The sequence below is a fragment of the Liolophura sinensis genome, chromosome 8, assembly GCF_032854445.1.
Source record: "Liolophura sinensis isolate JHLJ2023 chromosome 8, CUHK_Ljap_v2, whole genome shotgun sequence".
NCBI lineage: Eukaryota > Metazoa > Mollusca > Polyplacophora > Chitonida > Chitonidae > Liolophura > Liolophura sinensis.
Genome location: NC_088302.1, coordinates 39753661 through 39780722, shown reverse-complemented (window position 1 = coordinate 39780722; position 27062 = coordinate 39753661). Strand labels below are relative to the sequence as shown.

Genomic DNA, 27062 nt, shown 5'->3' with positions numbered 1-27062 from the left:
TGGGGAACATGAATCTGTCTATTGATTTTACACCTCGTGAATTAATGTCTGATAACACAGACTGTTGTTAAAGTACCCCAAGGCGATATAGGACGAAGTTCAAGTCGGTATGCATCTTGCAACATGCACTGTGGGGATGGAAACACAACTGCGCATTAATGATTCACTAGCATCTGTCCAAGAGAAAACGGTGTTTTATGTTACACAGTCAGGTCATGTCGTTAAACGGGCATTCATGCCTGATGGGGTAAAATCAGCATTTTATATGGGCAGTAGCTTTATGTGGGCAGCAGGTGAAATCTAGCAAATCTATATGGACCTAATAGATCCCACAGCATTTATATCTTGATATATATATATAACATTATATGTAATGCATTAATGTGGAATTTATGGCCTTTTCCCACCATTTTAACTAGATTGTAGTGTAAACCCTGCTCTTATTTTAGGCCAGTCATTAAAAAAAAACAGAAACATCAATTGCTGGCCTCAAAAATACTATTAATTTCCTTTTGTCATTTATTTACGTATTATTTAATTGGCTTTGTATACATGTACATAAATATCAAATAGCAGCCATTAAGATTATGATTGGAGGAGATGAGTCAGAACTGTGTTAATATGACCGACCTTCTGACATATTAAAGTAACAGCAAAACTGGCAGGAACTGGACATCATTTCACTTTTTATGTTGTAAGCTGTAAGTCCTGACTAACTAACCAGGTCTTTAAAGGCAGCAGTAGTATGGGTTGTATGTCGTGTGAAACAGTTGTATGTCAGACATCTTTAACACCCATCCTGAGTTGCGATTTATGGTTTACAGGAGGTGGGGGAAGGGTGTTACTGCAGCATACAACTTTTTTGGTCAGGGCATAGTGCTCTGTACAGTAATGCTTTGGAAAAATCCATTAATTGGCCCAAAAGGAAACCCTGAAAACAAGATTGGGTGTACATGACTGAGATGTACATGAGTTAATAATAACAGCTGCTAACCCTGACCATCAAAAATGTATTTTTGTATAATGTGTACATTGTAAAGAAAATATTTGTAACATTGTTATGTTACTGTTTATTAATCCAGTTGATGTGTAGATTGGAGAATATGCTTGTAGCAATCAATAAATACTCAGGACGGGTATGTGCTATGGAGGTGTACAAATTCTGGGCAGCTAATTCAGATATGCTAGCAATATTCTCTTTCCAAATTGCAAACATATTTGGCAGATGTTTCCACTGATGGCCTTCAGAAAGGCATATCGTATGACTTAGTAAATCATATTCATGCAAATTAAAGAAAGTGGTGCAGAATTTGAGAATTTATTGATATTTAATTGATCAGCTTTGGTTGCCTTGATTGCCATAATTTGCTCATGCAGACACACTTCACAAACAGTGTGGAATCACCAGCATATCTTCTTGTAAAATATGCCGGTATGAGTGAAAAAGTTTGTGTGTCGGCTTTGGAAACATTTCTGCAGGCAACCTTATTTTGCAGGCAACCTTATCTTGTCAGTTTGTCTTTGAAAATCAGCGAGTTGGAGGCATGCAGTGCATTGTTTACAGAATTATTGCATTCTAATTTTAAATTATAAATACAGATTTCTCCCATCATAAAACACTGGTTTTGAAAAATACTGATATCTTAAAAATCCAGATTTTGGTTGTAGAAAATATACAAGCATAGGCCTGCCCTTGTTTCTAGCGAAAAAATAAAATTGTCTGTAATACTCACAGTACATTAAGACATGGCTTGCAGCGTAATGACCCATGAGTCTCTCACCAATGCGGTCGTTGTGAGTTCAAGTCCAGCTCATGCTGGCTTCCTCTCCGGCCGTATGTGGTTCTGCCAGCAACCTGCGGATGGTCGTGGGTTTCCCCCGGGCTCTGCCTGGTTTCTGCCCACCATAATGCTGGCCGCCGTCGTATAAGTGAAATATTCTTGAGTACGGCATAAAACACCAATCAGAAAGACATGGCTTGATCACAGGAATTCTCGTCACAGGATTGTACGTGACCTTGAAAGCAGTAAAAAGCCTGATAATTTGAATTTAAGTTTTAAGGGTTCTTTTTTATGAGGCCTGGAAAGGCCATGAATTTTAGAACCAGCTTAGTACTCTGAACTGATCTAGAAATGGACGACAAACAACCTGAGCTACTGTCTACTGCATCTGCAGGTATCGTTGACTTTGATCACACTGCCCTTTAAATGTCTTACATCAAACTCATGCACACCAGAGACCTTCAGATGTAAATTGAAACAAATGTGAGCGTGTGAGCAAGAATCCTTGATGTTAATGCCAGAGAATTATTAGGAAACCTTACTGGCAAAGGCAAAATCATTTCACTCTTTGTAATTGTTTTTTACTGCTGACTTCCATTGCAGGTGTAGAAGAAAGGGGTGGGTATGCAGTTAATTTCATTTAACTTTGGACAGCTTGTAATTGTGTTCTACTGGAATCTTTCTTAGGCTCCTCAGAAGGAATTATGGACATTGGTCCTAGAGGACTCTGAAGGAGTGTTATTTGTGTAGACGTGTTTAACCAGGGACAGTTTATTCTGAGTGTGTATTACAGAGATTGTCCCAATAGGACCTTATTAAAGGAAGTGTTATTTGTGCAGACAGTCATGGTTGTTAGCGGATAGTTGGTAATTACCTTTTGTGATCTTTTTCTCAGGTGCTTCAGCAGGTATAATTGACATTGGTGCGACATGGATGTCAGACCTCAAGGAAGGGGTGTGCGCTCAGGCCTTCTGGTTCAACCGTGAACAATGCTGTTGGATGGATAACAATACCTTCCCCGATGAGGATGATATCAAAGGCTGTGATAGAGTGAGTCGGATAGGTTTATGAAATATTCATCTGTAAATTTGTTCAATTTAAGGAGGCAAGGAAAAGGTACAGCTCTACAGCATACGGAGTAAAAGGAGAGCACTGATGACAAGGGAAATGCAGTCCCTTGTCAGTTTCCCTCAGTTAAAGAGTTTTATTTCAACTATTCAAGTATACGATCGTGAAAAGTAGCAGCATACACATTCCATGGCACCATGGCTTGAGCAGAATTAGCTAAAACAAATGCTGTGATGTTAGTTGCGATTTATTAGAATTTCCTTGCCTGTACTCTTCTCGAGGACTGGACAGTAATACCCTTTTCCTCGACAATTTCGCATATGAAAGAGCAATTTATACACATTTTTAATTTGATTTTGGCGATTAAACTTCATTGGTTGGATTGGCCAGTTTCACAAAAAGTATAATTTTATCAGTCATTACGGAATAATGCCTTCAGGATGTGCTTGAATAAACACATTGCAAACATGCGAAAAGGTTGAAGAATTACAGTAAACACCATAAACACTAGGTAGTTTTTCATGTACTTGAAGTTTGTTGAGAGATCATTTGCCCCCCCTCCAATACATCACACTTCCACCTGAGCTTCCAGTGGGCCACATGTGTAAAAGTTAGACACTTACTTGCCAAATGACAGGAGTTTTTACCAGGCCCTCCACGCATGAAACTGGCTGATACCATACATGTATACTATGAAGTTGGAAAGTATTGCTTCAGCTGCAGTTTAAAATGAAGAAGATTGTCAGGTACATGTATGTGGCAAAGAATGATGGTTTACTCTGGGCACTCCAGTTTACTCCGGGCACTCCAGTTTACTCTGGGCACTCCAGTTTACTCCACTAATAATCCATGTCCATTGTTCCAGAATGTAGCTTCAAACACAAATCCATCATTCATTCAACTACATGTTTGTCATGCAGTTTCTGTATTACTATGAGGGCCTTTTGGGAGCCTTGAGATAAATGCATGATGGAAATACAACAGTTGACAACCAGGGGGTAAAAGACAATTCAACAAGACAGCAAGATACATCATATTTCAACACTAGACAGGACTTGATTAATATATTGTGCTAGGCTGCTCATAATCCAGGTGTTTTTGTTATCAAATAAGCTCTTTAACCTGTATGATCGTTTGTTGCAAATAACATATTGCAGTGTTTTTATGTTTTTTCACTGAAACAAGTACCATACCAGAAAGGTAGAAAGATAATGAAATTGGATCTTGACATATATCGTCATAGCAGAGTTATATCTAACACAGTAGTTGTTTTCCTGTATTGTTGAGGTTACTCTTAATGCAGATGTGTGTGTGCATTTTATTTAAATGGATGTGCTCTCTTTGTGCATTTGACAGTGGTATACGTGGGCAGAACTGTTCGGAATTGATGGTCAGAATGCTGGGGCCTACGTGATCAAATACCTGCTATACGTTGTGTGGGCTCTGATTTTTGCCACATTGGCAGCTATGTTGGTGCGGGTATTTGCCCCATATGCCTGTGGATCAGGTATTCCAGAGGTAACGATCTGTTTATAACGGACAAATGTGGCATAAAGCTTTAGTATTTTTCATGAGTAACATATAATGTGCCTTGGTGTCTGATATTAAAAATTCCTTTTCATGTTGACATAATGGAAAACACTGAATTGTGATTGTATGGCACAAAGAGTTCTGAAACTTTTCGATAAAATGTGGCTCTAATATTTACTCTGAACTTCTTCAATGGAATGTAGCTGTGATGTTAATTCGGAACTTACCTCAACAAAATGTAGCTGTAATGTTACTTCTGAACTTTATTGAACATAATGTTGCTGTTAGTAGTGTTACTTTCAAAATATCAACATAATGTAGCTTTACTGTTAATTCTGAATTTCTTCAGCAAAATGTAGCTCTACTGTTAATTCTGAACTTCTTCAATGAAATGTAGCTCTACTGTTAATTCTGAACTTTATTCAGCGAAAAGTAGTTGCAATATTTCGGGCCTGTGTTTATTCAGATCAAGACAATTCTCAGTGGGTTCATTATCCGTGGTTACCTGGGGAAGTGGACATTGATCATTAAGTCTGTGGGCATGATGTTAGGGGTGTCTGCGGGCCTCAGTCTTGGGAAGGAAGGGCCCTTCGTCCACGTGGCCAGCTGCTGTGGCAATATTTTCTCTTACCTGTTCCCAAAGTATGGTCGAAATGAGGCCAAGAAAAGAGAGGTGAGTGTTGGAAGAGAGAGTGTTGCATTGAAATAGAAATACAAGTTTTATATACATTGATCCCTTAATTTGAATAATATATTGATGAAACTGTATATTCATACTTTCACTGATAGTTGGTTATATTAATCGCTGAATATAATAATTCTTCACAAAGTTTAATTTTGTTCAGATTTAAGAAACAACAAAATGTACATGGTAAATTTTATAAATATGCTCGATTTTCTGTAGTAAAGGGCTCTGAATGGCTGATTTGCTTAAGGCGTTTTTCCCATAGCCAAGCACCCTCTACAACAACATCATTAAACATTATTCAAATAATAACTGCCTGTTGCATGTACCTGTGTCCTCTTTCATTTATCAGATCATGTCAGCAGCGGCTGCAGCAGGTGTCAGTGTAGCTTTTGGGGCACCCATTGGTGGGGTACTCTTCAGTCTGGAGGAGGTAAAAACAGCTTGTACCTGGTACATTACATAACATCACATTACATCCATAGTAATATCAAAACACTTACTGTAAACAGACTTATTGCCATTTTCCTTATTTGAACCTTTACAATTACACAAGTAAAATGAATTTAATGAAGTCAGTTGTGTGACTTCTCGTTGTTGTTATACAGGTGAGCTATTACTTTCCCCTGAAGACGTTATGGAGGTCGTTTTTCTGTGCCCTGGCCGCAGCCTTTGTCCTCCGCTCTATCAACCCATTTGGCAATGATCACCTGGTCATGTTTTACATTGACTACAATGAGCCATGGTATTTCATTGAACTCATTCCATTCGTCATCCTGGGAGCTTTGGGGGTAAGTCTGTATGTTTGGATATGAATAATGAGCTTGAGGAAAGTGGTAATGTGCCTGTCATGTCATGGTGGGAAAATCTGGTGGTGGTTTTCATCGTGAGGCTGCGAAACATTTGACAAGTTCATCATAGCACAGTAGAAATGTTAAGAAAAATATCTCATGCTGTGATGAGCATGTTTGGATGTGCTTGTCTTGGTGTTGTGAGAAATCTGGGTGTGCTTGTCATGGTGTAGTCAGAAAGTCTGGGGTGCTTGTCATGGTGTGGTGAGAAGTCTGGGTGTGCTTGTCATGGTGTGATGAGAAGTCTGGGTGTGCTTGCCATGGTGTAGTCAAAAAGTGTGGGTGTGCTTATCATCTTGTGTTGAGGTCTGGGTGTGCTTATCATGGTGTGTTGAGAAGTTTGAGTATGCTTGTCTTGGTGTGGTGAGAAGTCTGGGTGTGCTTGTCATGGTGTTGTGAGATGTCTAGGTGTGGTGAGAAGTCTGGGTGTACTAGTCATGGTGTGGTGAGAAGTCTGAGGGTACTTGTCATAGTGTGGTGAGAAAGTCTGGGTGAACTTGTCATGGTGTGGTGCTTGTCATCGTACAGTGATAGTCGGGGTGTGTTTGTTATGTTGTAGTCAGGAAGTCTGGGTGTACTTGTCATGGTGTGGTGAGAAGTCTGGGTGTGCTTCTCATGGTACAGCGATACTCGGGGTGTGTTTGTCGTGGTGTGGTGAGAAAGTCTGGGTGTACTTGTTATGGTGTGGTGAGAAGTCTGGGTGTGCTTGCCATGGTACAGCGATAGTCGGGGTGTGCTTGTCATGGTGTAGCCAGAAAGTCGGGGTGTGCTTGTCATGATGTGGTGAGAAAAGTCGGGGTGTGCTTTTTATAGTGTAGTCAGAACGTCTGGATGTGATGAAGTGAGAAAGTCTGGGTGTGCTTGTCATGATGTAGCAAGAATGTCTAGGTGTGCTTGTCGTGGTTAGGTGAGAAAGCCATGGTGAGGTGAAAAAGTCTGGTTGTGCTTCAATGTGCTGAGGTAAGAAAGTCATGGTGTGGTTGTCATGTTGTCGAGAGAAAAGATAGATATGTTTGTCGTGGCATTATGTGTGGGCGTGCTTGTCATGGTGTTGTTTGAAAGTCGTATTGTATTTCCCATAGTCCATATGAGAGTGTGATGGGGAACTTTGGTGTTTGTGTGTGGGATGGCGAGGTGGGAGAGTCTAGTCTTGGCAGATTTCATGTGATTTGGGAGTAAACCGATAAAGTTACATAAAGTCTTAAATGGATAAATCATACGTAATAAGTGCTCACCGATGATCTTGTTGCTATTTTGTGACCAAGGGGGTTAGCCCGTCAGCAAGGCTCCTTGACCCACACCAAAATAAATAAATAAATAATGCTATTTTAGCAGAAAAAGTCATGTTTTCCTAGAAAAGAAATACTGACATTTTTTGGTTTATTTCTATTCCAGGGTGTATTTGGTAGTTTCTTCATCAATTTTAATATTAAGTGGTGCAAGTTCAGAAAATCATCATTTTTGGGTAAATACCCAATCTCTGAGGTAAGTTGTACATTTCTGTGGTTACCATATCATTAAAATGATTTGAAAATTCTTCCATTTAGTGTCATTTATGGATAATCTATTCTATATAAATTATTCGTGGAACCTTTCCGACAGTAAGCTTGTGTGTAGGGCACTTACTTTGGTCTTACATGAAGTTCATTTCAAGATCACATGACTTCCATCTATGTATGGCATACATATACTACACATTGAACTTAATGTGAAAACCAAATCTAGGAAAATGTTTATATTATATGCCAGGGACCAGATTGTTAGTCTTCAGCACAGTGGTTTTCTCCAACAAAGAACTGACAGCTGCCATGTGAGTGACATATTCTGTGGGTATCCAGGGTCAATCCTGGGTCGGGTCACACCTAAAACCTTAAAAGAGGATGTAGCTTCCTCGCTTGGCGTTCAGCATGAAGGAGATAGTTCAACGACTCTTTGGCTCGTATCAGTATAATGGCTAAGGTCGGGCTGCTTACTTGCCTTCAGTAAGTTGTCTAAGTAAAGCAGCACTAGATGAAAGAGCGATGGAAATCCACCCTGCAACAAGAAGGCACATTACACATACATGTACTCTGAGGATTCCTTCGTCGGCATATAACTGAAAAATTGTTAACTACGGCATTATACCCGAAGCACTCACTCACTCACTCACTCATGCGTTTGATTGGAGTTTAATGTCATACCCAAGAATGTTTTACTCACATCATAGTTAGAGGTGAGAATTGCGCTTCACCAAGTACCTGACAACCTCCTGATTTTTGAATTCTTATCCAAGCTAGGGAGAGCTGGATTTGTAGTGGTCAGGGCCCAGTCAACTGCAGCAGAACATATTCCCCAATAGCTCAGTAAGACCGTAAAGGTCAGTTTCTTTTTACAATACATGTGTCACCTCCAACAAACGGAACAAGGTACAGTTACGTGCATGTTAAAGGATTTGAATTGTCTTCACACAGGTTGTTGTTGTCACACTGGTCACAGCTCTCCTGAGTTTCCCTAACGAGTACACAAGGTATGTCAGTAGTTTTGTTTTCATTTAAAGTGTAGATCGGGTGTTAAATCAGAGTAACTGTGTGTGCTTTCACCATAGAATACATGTATGTAGGTCACAGGAAAAAGAAGAAGAGAATGTTGTGGGCATGTAAAGCATAATGCGTTATCGGTATTTTGTTATAAATTTCACAGTATAAAAAATTTCAGTAGTATATGACCACATACAACTAAATTTTAAAGGTGAAAAGGTCATTGTTTATTTATATTGTCTTTGTGTTTATCCGTTTTCATGTTTGTGTTAGACCTTGGCAAAAATAGGAATTCTGTAATTGATGTAGAAACTTTCAGAAAAGGCAATGAAAAAAAGACACTTTTTAAGATTGAGAATGTCATCTGCACATGAAATAAGGGGAATATTTATATTTCCGTTTGCGAAAAGTAAGGTCATCGAAAAAGTTCATTGTGGTAACAGCTGTATGTAAATGGCAAAACTAAATAAACCAGCAATTCTCATCACATTTGAGGTAAATTAGCCCCAAAAGGGTTATACATGTACATGTAGGCAGGACTTCCTGTGTGATCTTTCAACATTGAAGAGTTTCAATTCCAGAGCAATTACTCACCAACCAAATGACTGCTCTCACTGATATCTTAGTGATATTTTATTGGGATTGTATTATTATTTAATATTTTGTACACATACCTCTGCAATCTAGCTGAAATATTGCCATTGTGGTGTTTCGTGATTTATTTTACATTACCAGTATTATATTGACATTGAGCTCTGTTTGTTTGTGACAGAATGAACACCAGTGAACTAATCCGAATGCTGGTTAAACGATGTGGACCAGAAGATGAAATAGAGCTGTGGTGAGTATGGATTAGCAGTAGCAGTAATAATGGCTGTACAAGAATTAGTTTGCCATCTGAGGTTTAGATGCTTTAATAGCTGGCTGGAAAGAAAAAAATGCTTTCTGGTAAAATATATATCTTTATTCTTTCAATTGACTCATCAAGTGCCATCAAGTTTTATGTTGTTTTTGTATTTATTTCATTTGATTTATTTATTTGATTGATGTTTTACACCGTAATCATGAATATTTCTCATAACTCTTTCATATAAGACGTTGGCTAGGTTTTAGCGGCATAAGGGGATGCTATTTAAGAGAAAAGAAATGAAAAACTCATTTACTTATTTGTTTGTGAACATGGCGGCAGAACTTGATTCTAGTTATCCCATATTAAGTTATTTATTTATTTGATTGGTGTTTTACGCCGTACTCAAGAATATTTCACTTATACGACGGTGGCCAGCATTATGGTGGGTGGAAACCGAGCAGAGCGTGAGGGAAAATCACAACCATCCGCAGGTTGCTGACAGACCTTCCCATGTATGGCCTGAGAGAAAGCCAGCATGAGCTGGACTTGAACTCACAGGGACTGGCTTGGTGAGAGGCTTCTGGGTCGCTATGCTGCGCTAGCGGACTCACCGACTCACGGCCACAGAGGCCCCTGTATTAAGTCAGGAGCTGAATTGCAACAATATGAGACAAGCACTCTAGACCCATGTACAAGGCTTCAGATGTTTTAGTCTGATGGAAATCTGTTTTTTTATGTCTACCAACAACCTGCAGATGGTCGTGGGTTTTTTTTAGTATGGCATCAAATAAAACATCAAATAAACAAGTGAATAAATTATTCTTTTTGTGGACCGAATAATTAGGGATCAATTTATATTTCAGCGACTATGAGAGAAATTTTACAAGTATCCGAATTGAGCATATAAAAAGTGCACGAGCCCTGGACGGTGTTATGCGGTCACTTTGGCAACTCGCCCTAGCACTGGTCTTTAAAGCTGTCATCACCATATTCACCTTTGGTATCAAGGTATGTCAATCAGGTCAACATTTTTAATTACATGTAGCAACATGCAGTTTGTAAGTATGACATGTAAAGTATTTTACAAGTTACATGAAAGTACTGAACATTTTTTGTTTCTTTTACAGATCTAGTACGTATTCAATGGTTTTAAATTTTGTAGGTAAAGAACTAACTGTATGCAATCTAAAGGCGGTGGTTTCTTCAGCCAAAGCTCTGCCAGGTTTCCTCTATTCACAGGTGCGATTCATGTTGTATTTATAAAAGAAATAAATAAAAAGTAAACAAGTACATGAGATTGATCTGATTTCTGTGATTTTCATTGGTTTTTTGTTTGGTTTTTGTTTTTTTCCACTTCTGGTAAAATCTTGAAACTTTTGGTAAAAACCGTTGCCGTATGTGCATTCTACACAAATAGTTACCGAGATAAAAAGGTAATTTGTATACGGAAATCAAACCTTTTTAAGATTAAATAACATTGCCCAGTGTGTAACAACATATTAAATTTCAAGCCGATCAGATCTTTTTTTTTTTTTTGGTGGGGGGGGGGGGTGTTAAAAGAATATTTGTATACATTTTCAGTGAAATTCTAACTTGACAAAAAAAAACCACATAACTTGACAAAAAAACCAAAGTGGCTCCATTGGTTAGCGCGCTAGCACAGCGTAAGGATCCAGGAGCCTTTCACCAATGCAGTCGCTGTGAGTTCAAGACCAGCTCATGTAGGCTTCCTTTCTAGCCATAAGTGGGAAGGTCTGTCAGCAACCTGTGGATGGTCGTAGGTTTCCTCCGGGCTCTGCTCGGTTTCCACCCACCATAATGCTGGCCGCCGTCGTATGAGTGAAATATTCTTGAGTACGGCATAAAACACCAATCAAATAAGTAAATAAATTGAAATTAGCCAATAATAAAAGACCTAACAATTTCAGTAAATGTCCCGCGTCTTTTAGTTAGTGTACTTGTGCACATAAATGAGCTACCAAAACATTAAAGATGTGCTGGTGTGGAAATAAAAGTTTGTGACACCATTGACACCAATAGTGGTTCATAAAGCAAACATTTGATTGCATCTAGGCAATTTAGTGAAGAAAGTACTTAATAACTTTTTATTTTATATTTTCTCTGTCTTTTAATACAACTCCTCCTACATGTGCCATACTGTTCAGTTTCAACAACACGAAATCAGCAGGAGGTTAGAGAATATGGTCCAGTCATTAGTTTAGCATTAGTCACATATATCATACATACGAGACTAATTATATTATACATATAATAATGAAATGGAAAATATGACAGACAAAACCTGGTTCCAGCCTTACTATCTTTAGTATTTTTGTTGTTTTTTGGTGGGGGGGGAGAGGGGTAAACCTCGTATTCTTGTTTTCAAAAGTATGGATAAACATGTGATTACATATGCATGTACCTCAGGTCATGTGATAAATGAGGTAACACATGTGAATCCAGCTCTCAAACTTTTGACTGTGGTGGTTTTCCATTACACTTATGAATCCAGCTCTCAAACTTTTGACTGTGGTGGTTTTCCATTACACTTATGAATCCAGCTCTCAAACTTTTGACTGTGGTGGTTTTCCATTACACTTATGAATCCAGCTCTCAAACTTTTGACTGTGGTGGTTTTCCATTACACTTATGAATCCATCACTCAGATTTGCTGCGTATGTGGTTTTTCTGTTACACATGTGAATACAGATCACCGTTTAACCACAGATGTGAGTTTTCCTCACACATATGTGATTCCAGCTCTCAGATTTAACACAGATGTGAGTTTTCCATTAGATTTATATGTGTAATGGAAAACTGACATATAAATCTATCTCTCAGATTTACCACAGATGTGAGTTTTCCATTACACATATGAAGCCATCTCTCAGGTTTGCTGCAGGTGTGGGTTTTCTGTTACACATATTAATCCATCTCTCAAATTTACCACAGATGTCAGTTTTCCGTTACACATATGAATCCATCTCTCAGATTTACCACAGATTTCAGTTTTCTGTTATACACTGCACAGATGAATCGAGATCTCCAATTTACGACGTGCATATTTTTTTCACCACCCATATTTACCTGTCTGCTGTCAGCAACACGTGTGTAAAGTACAAATGTTTCTAAAAATGGTTTAAGCCACCGTGTAATACCAAAAAAATCGAGACAGGTTGGATGTGATTTATTAGTCTATATATGCCAGAATGTTTATAATTTTGATTTTGTTTATGTTGATGTTGTCTGTGTCTGTCCCTCAGGTACCAGCTGGTCTCTTCATCCCCAGCATGGCTGTGGGCGCCATCATGGGCAGAATTATTGGGGTGGGAATGGAGCAGCTGGTCTTGTAAGTTCTGCTGTCTCTACACTTTACATTCAACAAAGACAAAAAAGAGATTTTAAAACATATGTATATATACAGACAAACATATGGTTCAGATAGGCATCAAATAGACATAGGATAAAAAAAAACTATTTAGAAAAAGATTAAGCTTCATTCAAAATTTAGGAATTCGTGATAATTTGTCTGAAAATTGGAATTAGATATGGCATTGAGTGTTATTGGTCTTTGGAGTTCGCATAAAATGTGGAATCGAAGCCCTCAAGGCTAGTAGTTTCTTTTTGTGTGTGTGTGTGTGTATCACATTTTTTTTTTTTCTACCATCATCACCAACCCCTGAATCCATCTTAACCCCATAAACCTTCATCTTAAGATGTTGTATGGCCAAAGCATTATGATATATAACATGATATGTGTGACAGGAAATACCCTGATGTGCTGCTGAGTAACATCTGCAAGCCAGGAGAGGAGTGTCAGGCTATCATCACCCCAGGGATATACGCCATGGTGGGGGCGGCTGCGGCACTCGGGGGTGTGACCAGGATGACAGGTGGGCATGATGATAGCGAATGACGTACAGAAATGCAGTAGACTTCTGTTCTAATTTAATCCTACCTAGAATATACATTCTTTGTGTAACCTTCATATGAATAGAGAGAAGGCACATGCCCAGATCTACATGTACATCAAGATCTGTTATATGGAGGATAACTTTTATCACATTTGAGCTATATGATGTACTTCAAGGATAATTTTTATAATATTTGCACAATATCACATTGTTTCTGGAACAACTTTTATAACAGTTGCACAGTGTCACATTTTTAACTTTCATAACAGTTACATAATATCACATTGTTTCATTGATAAATTTTATAACAGTTACAAATTATCACATTGTTTTGGGGATAACTTTTGTAACAGTTTCACATTATCACATTGTTTTGTTGATAAAATTTATAACAGTTACACAATATTACATTGTTTCGGGGATAACTTTTTATAACAGTTGCATAACATCACATTGTTTCTGGGATGACTTTTATAACAGTTTCACAATATCACATTGTTTCCTAGATAAAATTTATAACAGTTACACAGTATTACATTTTTTCAGAGATAAATTTTTATAACAGTTGCATAACATCACATTGTTTTGGGGATAACTTTTATAACAGTTTCACAATATCACATTTTTTCGTTGATAAAATTTATCACAGTTACACAGTATTACATTGTTTTGGGGATAACTTTTATAACAGTTTCACAATATCACATTGTTTCATTTATAACAGTTACACAATGTTACATTGTTTCGGGAATAACATTTTATAACAGTTGCATAATATCACATTGTTTCTGGGATGACACAGATTTTCATTTACATGTATAACCAGTATCTTAAAATTTCCTATCACTGCAGGAAGCTACATGTTAGTATGTAACTCATCTAATTTTTAAGACAGATATTAGTGCTGCTGATGGCAAAATATTACATGTTTTTGTTTTGTTTTGTTTTTTTATTTTTTGGGGGGGGGTGAAAACAGTAAAGATATGTATGTGGTATTCATTAGTTGGACTAACCATGTGAGAAATGAGAAACTGTATTCCTGTGGAAGGTGCATGTATATTATCTAAACGGAGCAAACCAGATATCCCCAAAATTAGAAGTATTAAGGTAGGTAGTTTGGTGGTCAAAGTCCTTTTTCCACATATACTGTAGATGTTGATCCACCCTCACTCTCTTTGAATGTTAACCTTCCCTTCCTGATTGTTTCAGTGTCTCTGGTGGTGATTATGTTTGAGCTGACCGGTGGTCTCCAGTACATCGTTCCCATGATGGTTGCCACGATGACCAGTAAATGGGTGGGGGATGCCCTAGGCAGGAGGGGCATGTATCCTTTACTCAGGCTGCAAACGGTTACAGTAGAATTAAGTGGTTGAATTTTAACTTTTAATTTTAATTTTAAGTCAGTCATCATCATAATTATTAATTTAAAGTTTTAAAAGTTCACATTATGAGGTTTATTTTCGTATGTTCACGCTACTTTATCAGATATGTACATGTACATATTTTATTGTACATTAAAAATGTCTTTGCGAGAATTGACCTCTGATACTTTACAACTTGAGGTTATAGGCTGTTTTATCCATTTTTTGTTGTGCACATTCTTTCCACACACCTAGCTGCCACATAGTAATTGATTTACTTGATGGCTCAACTGCAATCAGCGATATCTGCAATGTGGAATACTAAAATCAATTAAAAAATCAACCCTGATATAATCAATATTCTGAGACAGAGTGGTACATTACATGTAGCTCTGCTTTCTGGGAAATTGCTTTCTGGGGGATACAGTTCTTGTAATGTGAAATTCGATTTCTCAACATGATTTTTCTTCGAAACAATAGACCTGACATATGGACCCAATTCTATCTGATAACATGACAATCTTGCCATGAAACATGCTTTTGCCATTAAGGAATTTCATTCTTTTTCTGGTAAAGTGAGCAGATCAGCCTGCTGCAACAACATGCCCATATAACTAAAAATGTATAAATGTATAAAATTATTATGAAATCCAAAACAAACAAACTAATCAATCGGTATCAACCTTGTTAATATTAGATCAGGCTTGGAAATAAACGCTACCATGTTCAACCATAGAGCAGTTGTCTCCCTTGACCATGAGCAGCTATGATGCACATATCCAGCTCAATGGCTACCCGTACCTGGACAGTAAAGAAGAGTTTACCCACACTACGATAGCAGCGGACGTGATGAGACCCAGGTGAGATATTGATCCTTCCCACTTTGACCATTTTAACAGTGTACACGTAACTTACATGTATACCGTTCAGTAATTTATTGCCTGCTGATGGAATTTCAGCATTTTGGTATCTCGTCTTACTAGTTTCCTTTGTGGAGTATAAAGGGGCAAGCAGCAGGGGGTGGGGGTGGGTGGAGGGTCTTGTTGATGGTATACTGGTGCCACTTACAAAACATTGTAAGTCATATTTCTGGTAACTTGTTTCGTAAAAGAGGTTTTCTAGGTTATGGTGCCTTAAGGCAACATCATTTTCAAGAAAAGTTTGTAGGAAAAACATTTTGTACAAAGTTTTCCGTCTGCAGATATTTAGATCAGGGAATGTAGGACAACATGGAAACCTGATCAGGTTACTGGTACTGTTTGATGTGTTTGTTGCATAATGTTTGGAATAAGGAAAATGTGTCTACTGTTGATTAAGAATTGCTTTAATACATGTGTATGCTATTTGCTATTAACACACAGGACAAGGTGAAATTGGGAATAAAAAGTAATACATGTTTTATGAGGTGTTTTAAGAAATGTTTTAAAATTTGTGTTGTGTGAATTCCTACTACTTGAAATGTTCCAATAGTACCAATCAACTTTAGAGCCATTCTCTGAATAATAGGAAAAATGAGTCTACTTAATGGAATCTGCTATCAGCGTACAGGTCATTTAAATTTTGTATGTCCTGTTTAGGTGTGATTAATATTGTGCACCATGATTTCAATACAAGTACCATACACTGCCCTTTTCTCTAATAGCCAATAATATTTTTATGCCAGGGACAGGTGTTTTTTGTCATTCAAATAAAAGCCTAGTTTGGTTGAGTAGAGGAATGTATTGAGTGTCTGTTTTACTTTTTGTCCTAAGATACTGGCGATATGGATTAGGCGTGTAAGTTAAGTGTTAGGACACCCTGCCTTCTGATATGTTGTGCTGTGCTGTTGTTGTTGTTGTACTGCCCAGTCTGTCATGTGTTTAATATTTGTTTTGTCTGAGCTTTATACTTAATACATGTACATGTATATACATTGATGTCTCACTTGACGCTTTGAGCAGCATTTTTTAATCATGGATGTCTGTTTTCCACACTAATTGCTCTTCAGGTTTAATAATCTTGTAGTTTCTCCCACCATAAAGGTGAACTTATAAAAAGAAAAATTACGAACTTATTTTTTCAGGTTTTCCGCTTTTCCTTTAGACTACTTGAGTATAAAAAGGTATTTGCTTCGGAATCAAGGTCAGGGTACACGTTGTTAAATGTCCAAAATGTCTAATTAAAATGGGGGATATTAGCAGTCATGTCACGCTGGCGTCTGCCTGGCACCTGTACTGTCATTTTATGTATTAACACAGAAGTTTTATAATCTACTTGTACGTCTGGTGATGCCTGCAGGTAATGGTGGAGGGGGGGGGAGGGGTAATGAGTCTATGGGAGGGACATCAGTATGGTGGCTTTGCATGAGGGGTGCAACGGGGTTAACTAACACTAACCCAAGCATTCATGAAGAGCTGCACATCACTCTTAGTGTACAAGGATTCTTCTGCCAAACTCTCCCCAAGCTGTTCACTTTCTTGTTAGAGAGCTTAAAGTACACAAGAATTGGTGATGTCACAGCAAAGAGTAATCTGTTTTCCTCAGTTTGGAACTAAGCTGTGTCTGGAAGGTAGGCTCATAAGTGAAAGGCTTCCTTTCAGGATCAAAGGGGCAAAGCTTGATTTTAGATTTCTGTGAAGTTTAAAGATTTGCTCACTATTTATTTATACTGGCAGAGTGGAAGCAAGTGGCCTCATGCAAGATGACACAAGGGAAAATAGAAAGAAGTGAAATAGAATTTGTTATGTTAAGTCCAAGCATGTAAACGCTTTCACAAGTATGGAGGATATGTGTAACTTTGCCTATACACTGACTCATGGTCATATGACGGAAAACTTATGGCAGAAAACCCCAAGCATGAATGGAAATTTCACTCTGTTAGAAGGGTATGCCGCTTTTTGAATAGCCAGCTTGTCGACAAATGCATATGTTTTGTGGTTTCAATGCCAACATTCTGTTGTTCAAATAACAGATCTAAATTCTTACAGATCATAACATCTGATCTCACAAGCCTTTGTATCTGTGGTGAAACTGTCTTATAGTTTAAGATAGGTATAAAGATGATTTAATAAGATGCATATAGATTACACATATAGCAAGTTGTCATATATTACACTCCGAGGAAGGCACAGCTTTTTTCCTTTAGTAAAGTGGAGCAAAAAGCTAAAAAATGTGCAGTCTACTAAATGGGTAGAGGGTAGGGGAACGATGAGAAAGATGTTTTCCTCTTCAGGGATGTTGTTAAACAAAAATGGTGCATGATGATCAACTGAGACCACAATATTTTTACATTCTTTTTCTTTTCAAATATACATACTGTAATTCTTCAACCTTTTCGCATGTATGCAAGGTGTTTATTCAAGCATATTTTGAAAACATTGTTCTGTGTAGAGTGATTGTAAATTATCAGTCTTCTGATATGAATCAGAATATTGTAGTCTTTCTGTAAAACTCTGTAAATTTATCAACTCAACCAATGTAATTGTGTCTTAAAAATTAAAAATAAATTGCACTGAAAGTTGCTCTTTGATATGTGAAATGGTTGAAGAATTACAGTGCATCTCTGGCAAGACCAGAAAATGTTGTGATCAGTGAAGCGTCACCTCCATGAAGTGTCTGGTTCCAGCTCTTGCTCACTTTCCAGGATTGTTTCTATGCTCATATTACAGGTCATATTACGCTATGTCATCGTCTGAGTGTACGTCTCTGGGCTGGGACTTAATACAATATCTGCAGAGCTGCTTAACTTCCAGTTATAAAATTTGTAAATTTTTTGTAGCAGAAACCTGTTGATATTGAGTCATATTGCTTAAAAATTTTCACATGTACCCTAATTCTTCAACCTTTTCAACCGCCTCGGCAACCAATATTTTGAAACATTCTGAGAGAACTATAGGGTGTAGAGAAATAACTTGCACAGTTTTATGAAGCTTGCATCTTAAGTGACACGAACAAATTATTTTTAGCGTCATCTTCATCGTCATACATGTAATTGTATGCATAAATTCCATGGAAAAGAGAGCTTTAATGGTTGGAAAGAGTGAAGATTTAGAGCATGTGCCTTTTTTGTAATAAGTTTTGATGTCAATACTGTATTTGATGATAGGCTTCATTTAAGACTATAATACGATGATCACATGTTTTTGATCATCAATACGGAGAATGATATTTACTCTGCCATAATGTGTGTATATTAAATGTTGGTAAGCCCTTGTTTTTGTGCGGAGGCCATGGTCAAATTGGGTGGGTATGAAATGTTACACGAGACTCAGATGTTCAAACCGGGCCCTGTAGACTGTTACATCTGTGGCACATGTATTTGTCTAGATAAACCTCTGTTGTCCATGATGTTTGTCATAGTTCTCTCCCCGAGTTACCCAAGCACCCATAGATAGCAGTGGTAGTTTTCCACAGTCTATTAAAGCATGTATAGTGTACACTATAATATACAATTATATAAATATATATATATACATTGTAATAATTTGTGGACCTTGGTAATATTTTTTGATGTACATGTAGGGGTTTTTTTTGGGGTTTTTTTCGTATTTATTTAAACTCTTTGCCTCAGTCAGATGTATGCTTATTTCATAAGACACCTTTACAACATGTTTTTCAGTGATAAGATTTGCGTTAGTTCATAATTACAGTCTCATATTTTGTTTTTATCAATTTTGCTTTATTTTGTGGACACATGAACAAAATTATATGTATTAAATTTATTATATACATGTATCATGTTCAAATATGTATTTTGCATATAGATAAAACAAATTTGTTTCATGTTTACATGAGATTTATTTCGTAGTAACAGTATTATATTTAATGGCCTGTTATACTTTCTTCCATAGATCTGATTATCTCAAACTAACCATTATCATTAGTAACTGGGTCTTGAGTAGAATAATAATATTAATGAAAGTAGACTTACCTGAGCCACACACTACAGCTGAAATATCACCTTGTTTCTTTCAGAGCTACTGCTAGAGTAGCTTATTAACACTGTAAAACACACTTCATTCACATGTTTAATATTCTGTTTAATATCTTCTTCACTTTGATTTTTTGCGGGGTAATTTAGTCATTCGGATTTTCTTTGTAATGTGAATCGGCAGTTTTACTTATCTGAATTTGAATAACAGTACGGGTATTAAATCAGAGCAGTTTAAGTTCATACTGAAGTGGGAAAAGGACAACTGGAAATTAAGCCATCTGTAAAGTACAAGGTTTCTATCTCAGTGTCTCACCTTGTTATGTCAAGATCAGCACTGCATGCTCATGTCTATTTCAGGTGACACAAATGGGATAGTTTTCATAACTGTCATATTTTAATTTATTTAATCTGTGCATCTGTATTCAAAACTATCAGGTCTACTTTACCAGCATTTTACGTATTCAAATCATACTGTTACAAGTGCTGTTCATGACTATCTAGAACATGATGACACTGTGACAATAGTTGTCCCGTTTGTTAATGATGCTAACTTTTACCGTAGGCTTTATTTCTTGGTTTCGTATTATATTGTCGTCTCCCATATTTATACTGATTTTTTGTTTTAAGTCCTTAAATGAAATCCTTTGAAAGAAACACAAGGACATTATAGTCTCTAGATATTGCATGTACCGATAGCGATAAAAATTTAATATACATGTATTTATGTGTAAACGTGATGTTTTGTTCTGATTGTACAGGCGTAATGACCCCCCACTCTGTGTGATAACTCAAGATTCCATGACTGTGGAGGAAATAGGTGAGTCTTAGTTGTCCAACTGTTAATACCCTAATTCCTCAACCTTTTCGCAGATGATACTGCAACTTTCAGTGTAATTTATGCACATTTTTAATTTGATTTTGGACACAAAACTACAATGGTTGGACTGGCCAATTCTAGGGCTTCACAAAAAGCACAACTTTATCAGTCCACTCAGAATGAAGCCTTCAGAATATTATTGTAAACACCTTGTAAACAAGTGAAACTGTTGAAATGTTAATGTAATCATTTTCTTGCTTTAATGCTGAATTATGGATTTGACCATCTTACAATTTAAACAGAAAAGTATGCTGACAACTGACACGTCATACTGAGATAATATTTAAAATTTTCATCTTGATCAGGCCATTGCCAAAGCAGCAGCGCTTAATAATGTCTGATCCTGTTACATGTGGTTCGCTCACCTTTGTATAAACAGCGGGTTATTATCAGGTACAATGACTGACAACAATATCTCCCATGATTAATATTTGTATTTGGGAACTGTTTGTGAATTTAGGACACTTTGTCTGTGTTTTGAGTCATCTACGTTTATTTGATAAAATTAATCTGATCTGTGCCCACAATGTTCCAGTGTATTTTGCACACAGGCCTTTGTAACCAGATATTCTATACAGTAGTAGCAGAAGTCCATGGCCTAGAAGTATGCAACTTCGCTATAGGTAGTCTCCACTGCACAGTACACATGTTACATCTGTAGAAGATCACGCCACCTGGTGGAGAAATATGGAAATTGTGGGTGGAAAATTGTGAACTGAATCATGGGAAATCTAATTGTAAATGGCTGCTGAAAGAACTGGTCACACCTTGTGACCAAAATTCCGTATTTAAAAACTACACTTTCACTGATCATTGTTGCCATTCAGTTAAGAGCTCATTGCCTATTTTTATATTTCCAAGGAACTACAAAACAATTACTACCAAAGACATTGTGGTCCTCTTACTAAGCTATCCGTTGTCATAATTTTGTAAGTCTGTTTCAACACAACCGTGTTTGGAACCCATCAGCCATTTCTCAAATGTTGGCTTCGCAACAGAGAGAAAGAAAAATGCATGGCTGAGCAGATATGTCACATAATGTGTTAGAGATCAAAGAAAAATGTAAAATGCTTTGGAGACCAGCTAAAGGAAAGTTATATACTGCTAGGTAAATAAAGGATTTCTGGTATTAGTGAATATAAATGTCGTGCAAATTTTTTTAAGAAAGAAATAAATCAACATCGTCTTGTAATAAAATGAAGTTTCAAAATATCTCCAGGTGTGAAGTTTCAAAATTTCTCAAATTTGCTGTGATTTTTTGTTTGAACAGAATTTATAATGAAAACAACAGAGCATAATGGCTTCCCAGTGGTGGTATCCAGGGAGTCTCAGTATTTAGTGGGCTTTGTGACACGCAGAGATCTCAACCTGGCTATCAGTGAGTGGTATAGTATTACTGTAGTATACCATTGTGTACATAATGAGGGTGATCCTGTCAGATGATCCAAAATATTGTTTACCCGCACATGAGCAACATTTTTTTGTCCATTTTTGAGGATTCCAGTGACGAAAGACGGTCAAGAGATACTTTCAAAAGTTGTCACAGCTTCCATTTTGCATGTTACATAACATTTCCATAGACTCTGATTGGGTAGTGTAAACAATCTCACAAGATCCAGATTGCCTGCAGACGAGTTTCTGGATTTTTTTGTTGCCCAAAGTTAAACAGGCTGAATCTTTGGGTCAAGTGTTCCAGACTCGGGAATTCTTCTTGTGGTTACCCGCACGCAAGTAAATTTCGAGGATTTTTTGTTGTCTGGATCAAGAAATCTTGTTTGCGACAACAAATGTCCATGTGCACTGGGCTTTAGGCTGGTATATAATGTTGCTCCAGTATGTCTGACAAAATACAGGTTGAGAATACCTTCCCTATACGGAACATGGTGAAGATTGCGACATTATAGTATTAAAGTGAAGATTTTCCCAACTTTTCAATTCGTACTGGTAAGAGATTTAGAAAGATTATGCCTGCAGATTTGCCTGTATCCACAGGACCAACTGGGTTAATGGTTCCCAGTGGCAAGCCACTGGCTCCCCACTAGCAAGCATCTTGTGACCTACTGCCATTCTCTTTTGAAGCATTACTGCAATGAGCTGTGGATATGTTAAGTCAATACCCTGATAAGCTAGTGGCATTGCTATTGGGGTGGGCCTGAAGAACTACATGTAGAGCCTGGGTTTTATTGTTATGCTATATTATTATATAGCACTATATTTACTATGTAGTAAATCATTTACCACCTCATTACAGGCAATGCTACAAAGAACCAAGAGGGTGTGGTGAGGAACTCTGTGGTATACTTCACTGTTCATGTACCCACAGTCACCATGGGGCCGGCACCCCTTAAACTTAGGAGGATCTTAGATATGGTAAGCTCCTTGTTACTTTTCTTGGTGTGCATGCAGCAACAGAACTGAAATTCACATATTTCGTGAAATTCGGGAAGTGAAAGGGCAAAATAGCATTTAAATCTAAGTTGACAGAGCCAGTGTGTGTTTTTGCTGCTTTGTGAAATATCTTGTAATATTTTGTATTGTGCGCCATTTCATCTACATCTAAATTCATGTAAAGCTGTCCAGGCTGTTGGGGCACCAAGTCTTCCAGACAATTAAACTTCTTGCAAAACTCAACCGGCAGATGGTTGTGGGTTTCCCCCAGACTCTGCCTGGTTTTACCCACCATAGTGCTGGCCACTGTTGTATAAATGAAATATTCTTGAGTACGGCGTAAAACACAATAAATGTTACAAAACATGATTTTTCATGCACCCTTCATGTACTTCTTGCTATGTGAGATATGTTTTGCAGGCGCTGTAACTTATTGTCATGCTATATTTTTCAGGCCCCTATAACCATCACAGATCAAACTCCCATGGAGACAGTAGTAGAGATGTTCCGTAAATTAGGTCTCCGTCAAACATTAGTCACACATAATGGGTATGTGCGTCACTTGATTTTTATGTACTCACGTATGCTCGAGGAGTAAATTTAGTCTTAGCATCTTGTGTTAAATTTGTTTAAATATGACCTATTAAAATCGATTCTACTTTTGGAATTTATTTAGTCTATTCAAAGTAAAATGCAATTGTAAATAGTTGGAATTATGGTTGATAAATCTCCTGAAGTACGGAACTGTATTTCACCAAAAGTTTAGCTTCATCAAAGTTAAATATTTTTCTTGATTCTGGTTGTTGCATCCACCTTAAATGGACACTTAATTTTTAATGAGAATACTTCAGTGTTGGCATCAAAAATGTGATTTTAAGGCCTTTTTGTATTCGTCTGAGCAGGGTCATCAAAAGCCAGGTTATCATAATATTGGTGCAGAGTTAACAAATAAACATTTGACATGATTCTTGCATTCTTGCCTAGTTTTCGTATACGTGGTGTGCTATATTGAAATGCTTGTTCTTTTAGTTAATGTGATAGATGTGTCAGCGTATTGTTTGACTGATAATATTGCACAGTGTGTGTCTTGTACCTACAGGAGACTCCTAGGCATCATTACAAAGAAGGATGTTTTGAGGCACATAGCCCAGTTGGAGAACCAAGATCCAGAAAACATTCTGTTCAACTGAGGCACAAAACTGAAATTATCAACTGGAGCGATCACCCCAAATGAGAAGATACATGAAGTTGTCAACTCTCTGGATACAGAACCTTCTCTCCATCCGTTGACTGGACAGATAAGATTTCTAAGAACAGGTTTGAGCGGATGGATTTGCAAAATGATCGCGTAGACATCTTTGTTGGAGTGAGATCTGGTGTGTCCCATAAACTGTGCGAGCGTCCATGATGTTTTGGGAGGAGTTAAGCCTCACATGTCCAGGAAACAGTGCATTATTAATTTGGCTGAACTCTTGTTAAGGTCAAAGACAGGAAGTTTCAAGTGTCCAGTTTAATGACTGTTCTGTATGAACGTTCTTGTGTGCAGACAGATGTCTTATTGTCATTTGCTTGCAGTGGTTATCCCCCTTGAATCGTTGGATGCCAGTGGAATGATCTGATACCTCCCACAAGGAGTCTGTTACCGTCACCTTGACGACATGTACATGCAGATGCCCCAGATGTGCATAACAGACCTGTTTTAATTACATAGAAAGTGTTTAATATGATAATACAGTTTCAGCTGGTCAGAATCAAGCCTTCAGTATACTAAATCTGGCTCCAATTTCTGGAAGAAGATATAGATCCCATTTCAGACATCAAATCCCAGCTTGTGCTGAGAAATACATTCTGTTGAGTCGTACTCACATATTGAGACTTTTTTGTTTCAGTTTTTGTTCTGAGTTTTCTTCTAGACTTTTGAGCCATTGTGGCAATATTGGACAAAAATTCAATGAACAGCAACTTGCAATTAGAAAACGATGTATGTTTATTTCTTTACCAGTTGATCAGCTAATATACTTACTTCAGAAGATTTGCTGTCTGCTCTGCAATATATAGTAACAATGCCAATTTTATAAGTGATTATCCCAAAAGTTTAAGTTTGAATGAAGTGAAGCCAACAACTGATTTTGTGTGATCATTGATCTGTGAATAGATTAAGCGTGGCATGCAATCAGAATTTAGGCAAGTTGTTGTCGTATTACTCGAAAAACTAATGAATTATAAAATCACAACATTCTCCGCAAATTATTTAGTAAAGCTTGAATTACAGCAGAATCTCTTTTTTAATAATCACTGATCCAAATGAAAGTATTACCAGAGGCTTGCTTCCTTCAAAACATAATGTTTAAAAAAGGACAAAAATTAGATCTGTTCATTTATGAGGACAATCAGACTGGATTAAAACTGTTGTAAACATACTCCTATTAAGTTCTCCACAAAATCAAAGCTGAAACAAGATGAACGAATATTTGTAGATTTATCAGAATTATGTCGACATTTCGGAAGTATCCCAAATAATAAAGTCTGTTTCCTGTTTTACCAGAATATCTTGTGTTTAATATATGAAATGGCATTCACAGTAATAATACCAGAGAATGCCAATCTTGATTTTTTCCACATTCATTTTAGGCCTTACCATCACTATTATTTCCCCAAGAAGCTGTGGCTAGTGGTTGCCTCTCTTTGTTGTTTAAAAAAGGTGTTGAAAATTTATTAATGAATTTGAATAATAAGGTGTACACATGTAACATGGTTGTTTTATCAGAGATGTAAATTACTCCTCAGTGAAGTTATATTATTGGTATTATGGGTACTTTGCTATGTTCATTCTATGCATGAACATCTGTGTATTCCAAACTTGGGTAATTCCCATATTTATTTGTACGTTACACAAACATATTGCTTTGTAAATATCTAGTATGTGTATATTGTTACGTTTAAAATGATGTAAAAAGTGTCTTGTATATTGGGGTATGTAAAAAAAAAAAAAAACACGAAAATGGACAAAAGACAAAATTGAGTGCTTTTCGATGGATGGACATTACATGTCAACCTTCAGGTTGTATTGCATATGTACGTGATAATTTATTGTAAATGGCTGTATATCACTAGTGCTAATAGCGGAGGGATCAGAGATATGAAATATGTGCACGCTGTACGAATATTCTTCTCTTGGGACAAATTTCCCCCACTGACAAATCCCTTCCCTGGTTATATTCCTTACCTGAACAACCCCTGAATTCCTTCAGTTTTAATCTAAGTAGTTTGTTTGGTCATACTGACTATGATTTTATCATGCAGGAAATACCAACAGCACAGAATAGGTTCTGATAAGCTTTGACTTCAATCTAAATCGAAAAACTGTTGTTTTTTTATGTAGGGGCCTATATCCACGGTGATGAGAGGTGTGAGCAGAGAATATATCTGAGGTAGAGTTCCCTGCCACTAATAATGTGTGGATTTCAGTGATAAAGGGCTTCAATAATGAGGACTTAAATTAAACAGGACTTTAATAATGTATGGACCTTAATAATGAGGACTTAAATAATACAGGACTTTAATAATGTGCGGACGTCAGTGATGAGGACATTAATAATAAAGTTCTAACAGCAGAAGCAGTCCTGGTTGATGTACTTTTTGGAGTGGACTTCACCTTTAGATGTAAAGATTCCACAAGAGTTCTTCAAGAAACCATCTAAATCAAGAACATTAAAAACCAGTTATTTCTTCACCAAGAACCTGTTTTGCAGAGTTTAGGCCATTGACATTACCATGGGAGCAATTCTTTACACTTCAAGAGAGAAATTTTGTTAAGTGATCAATTCCCCCCTAGTGTTGAAGATTTACTCTAAAGTAGAGGCCATAAAACCATTTCGATGAATTCCTAGTTAAATTGTCTTCTGATCAAAATTCGATTGACACTGCAGCACAAGCCAAGCTAAAATGAATCCTTTGGAGCATCCAGGTAGAATATGGCAAGTCTACAAATAGTTTACCTGTGAAATGTACTTCTGTAGAAATCTACTGTTGTCCAGCTATCGTATCTCCACAAAAAATCCATGCCCCATTTAAGAAGATCAGTTTATGACAATACTCTTTCACTAACTTTACAATCCTAATAGTTTTTAAATTATACATGTAAGTAGATAAATCTTTATCGATTTGTAAGTTTGTTAATTTGGTATCCTAGGTACATGTTCATACAAAATATGTGTATCCGTAGGAGCATCCCACATGTAAGCTTGCCAGCAGTATTTACAGGCTGCATAATTGTCTGAACTGATTGTTGAAAACTGAAATAATGTTCCCGTTGCCTGGTTACCATTC

The 27062-nt window shown here is 37.2% G+C and overlaps 1 protein-coding gene across 3 annotated transcripts in view; it reads left to right on the top strand.

Moving 5' to 3' along the window:
- LOC135472134 (H(+)/Cl(-) exchange transporter 4-like) overlaps positions 1-24077 on the top strand; it is a 52660-nt gene extending 28583 nt beyond the window's left edge. For all 3 annotated transcript variants that reach the window (XM_064751489.1, XM_064751490.1, XM_064751491.1), the window contains 18 exons: positions 2677-2831; positions 4206-4367; positions 4846-5052; positions 5417-5497; positions 5673-5855; positions 7311-7400; positions 8366-8421; positions 9204-9272; positions 10145-10289; positions 12545-12630; positions 13047-13174; positions 14405-14519; positions 15321-15416; positions 20227-20285; positions 21616-21723; positions 22597-22715; positions 23188-23282; positions 23833-24077. In XM_064751489.1, coding sequence (XP_064607559.1) covers positions 2677-2831; positions 4206-4367; positions 4846-5052; positions 5417-5497; positions 5673-5855; positions 7311-7400; positions 8366-8421; positions 9204-9272; positions 10145-10289; positions 12545-12630; positions 13047-13174; positions 14405-14519; positions 15321-15416; positions 20227-20285; positions 21616-21723; positions 22597-22715; positions 23188-23282; positions 23833-23923 — 2045 coding nt within the window. In that variant the 3' untranslated portion in view covers positions 23924-24077. The remainder of the gene's footprint in view (positions 1-2676; positions 2832-4205; positions 4368-4845; positions 5053-5416; positions 5498-5672; positions 5856-7310; positions 7401-8365; positions 8422-9203; positions 9273-10144; positions 10290-12544; positions 12631-13046; positions 13175-14404; positions 14520-15320; positions 15417-20226; positions 20286-21615; positions 21724-22596; positions 22716-23187; positions 23283-23832) is intronic.
- Positions 24078-27062: the final 2985 nt, after the last annotated feature.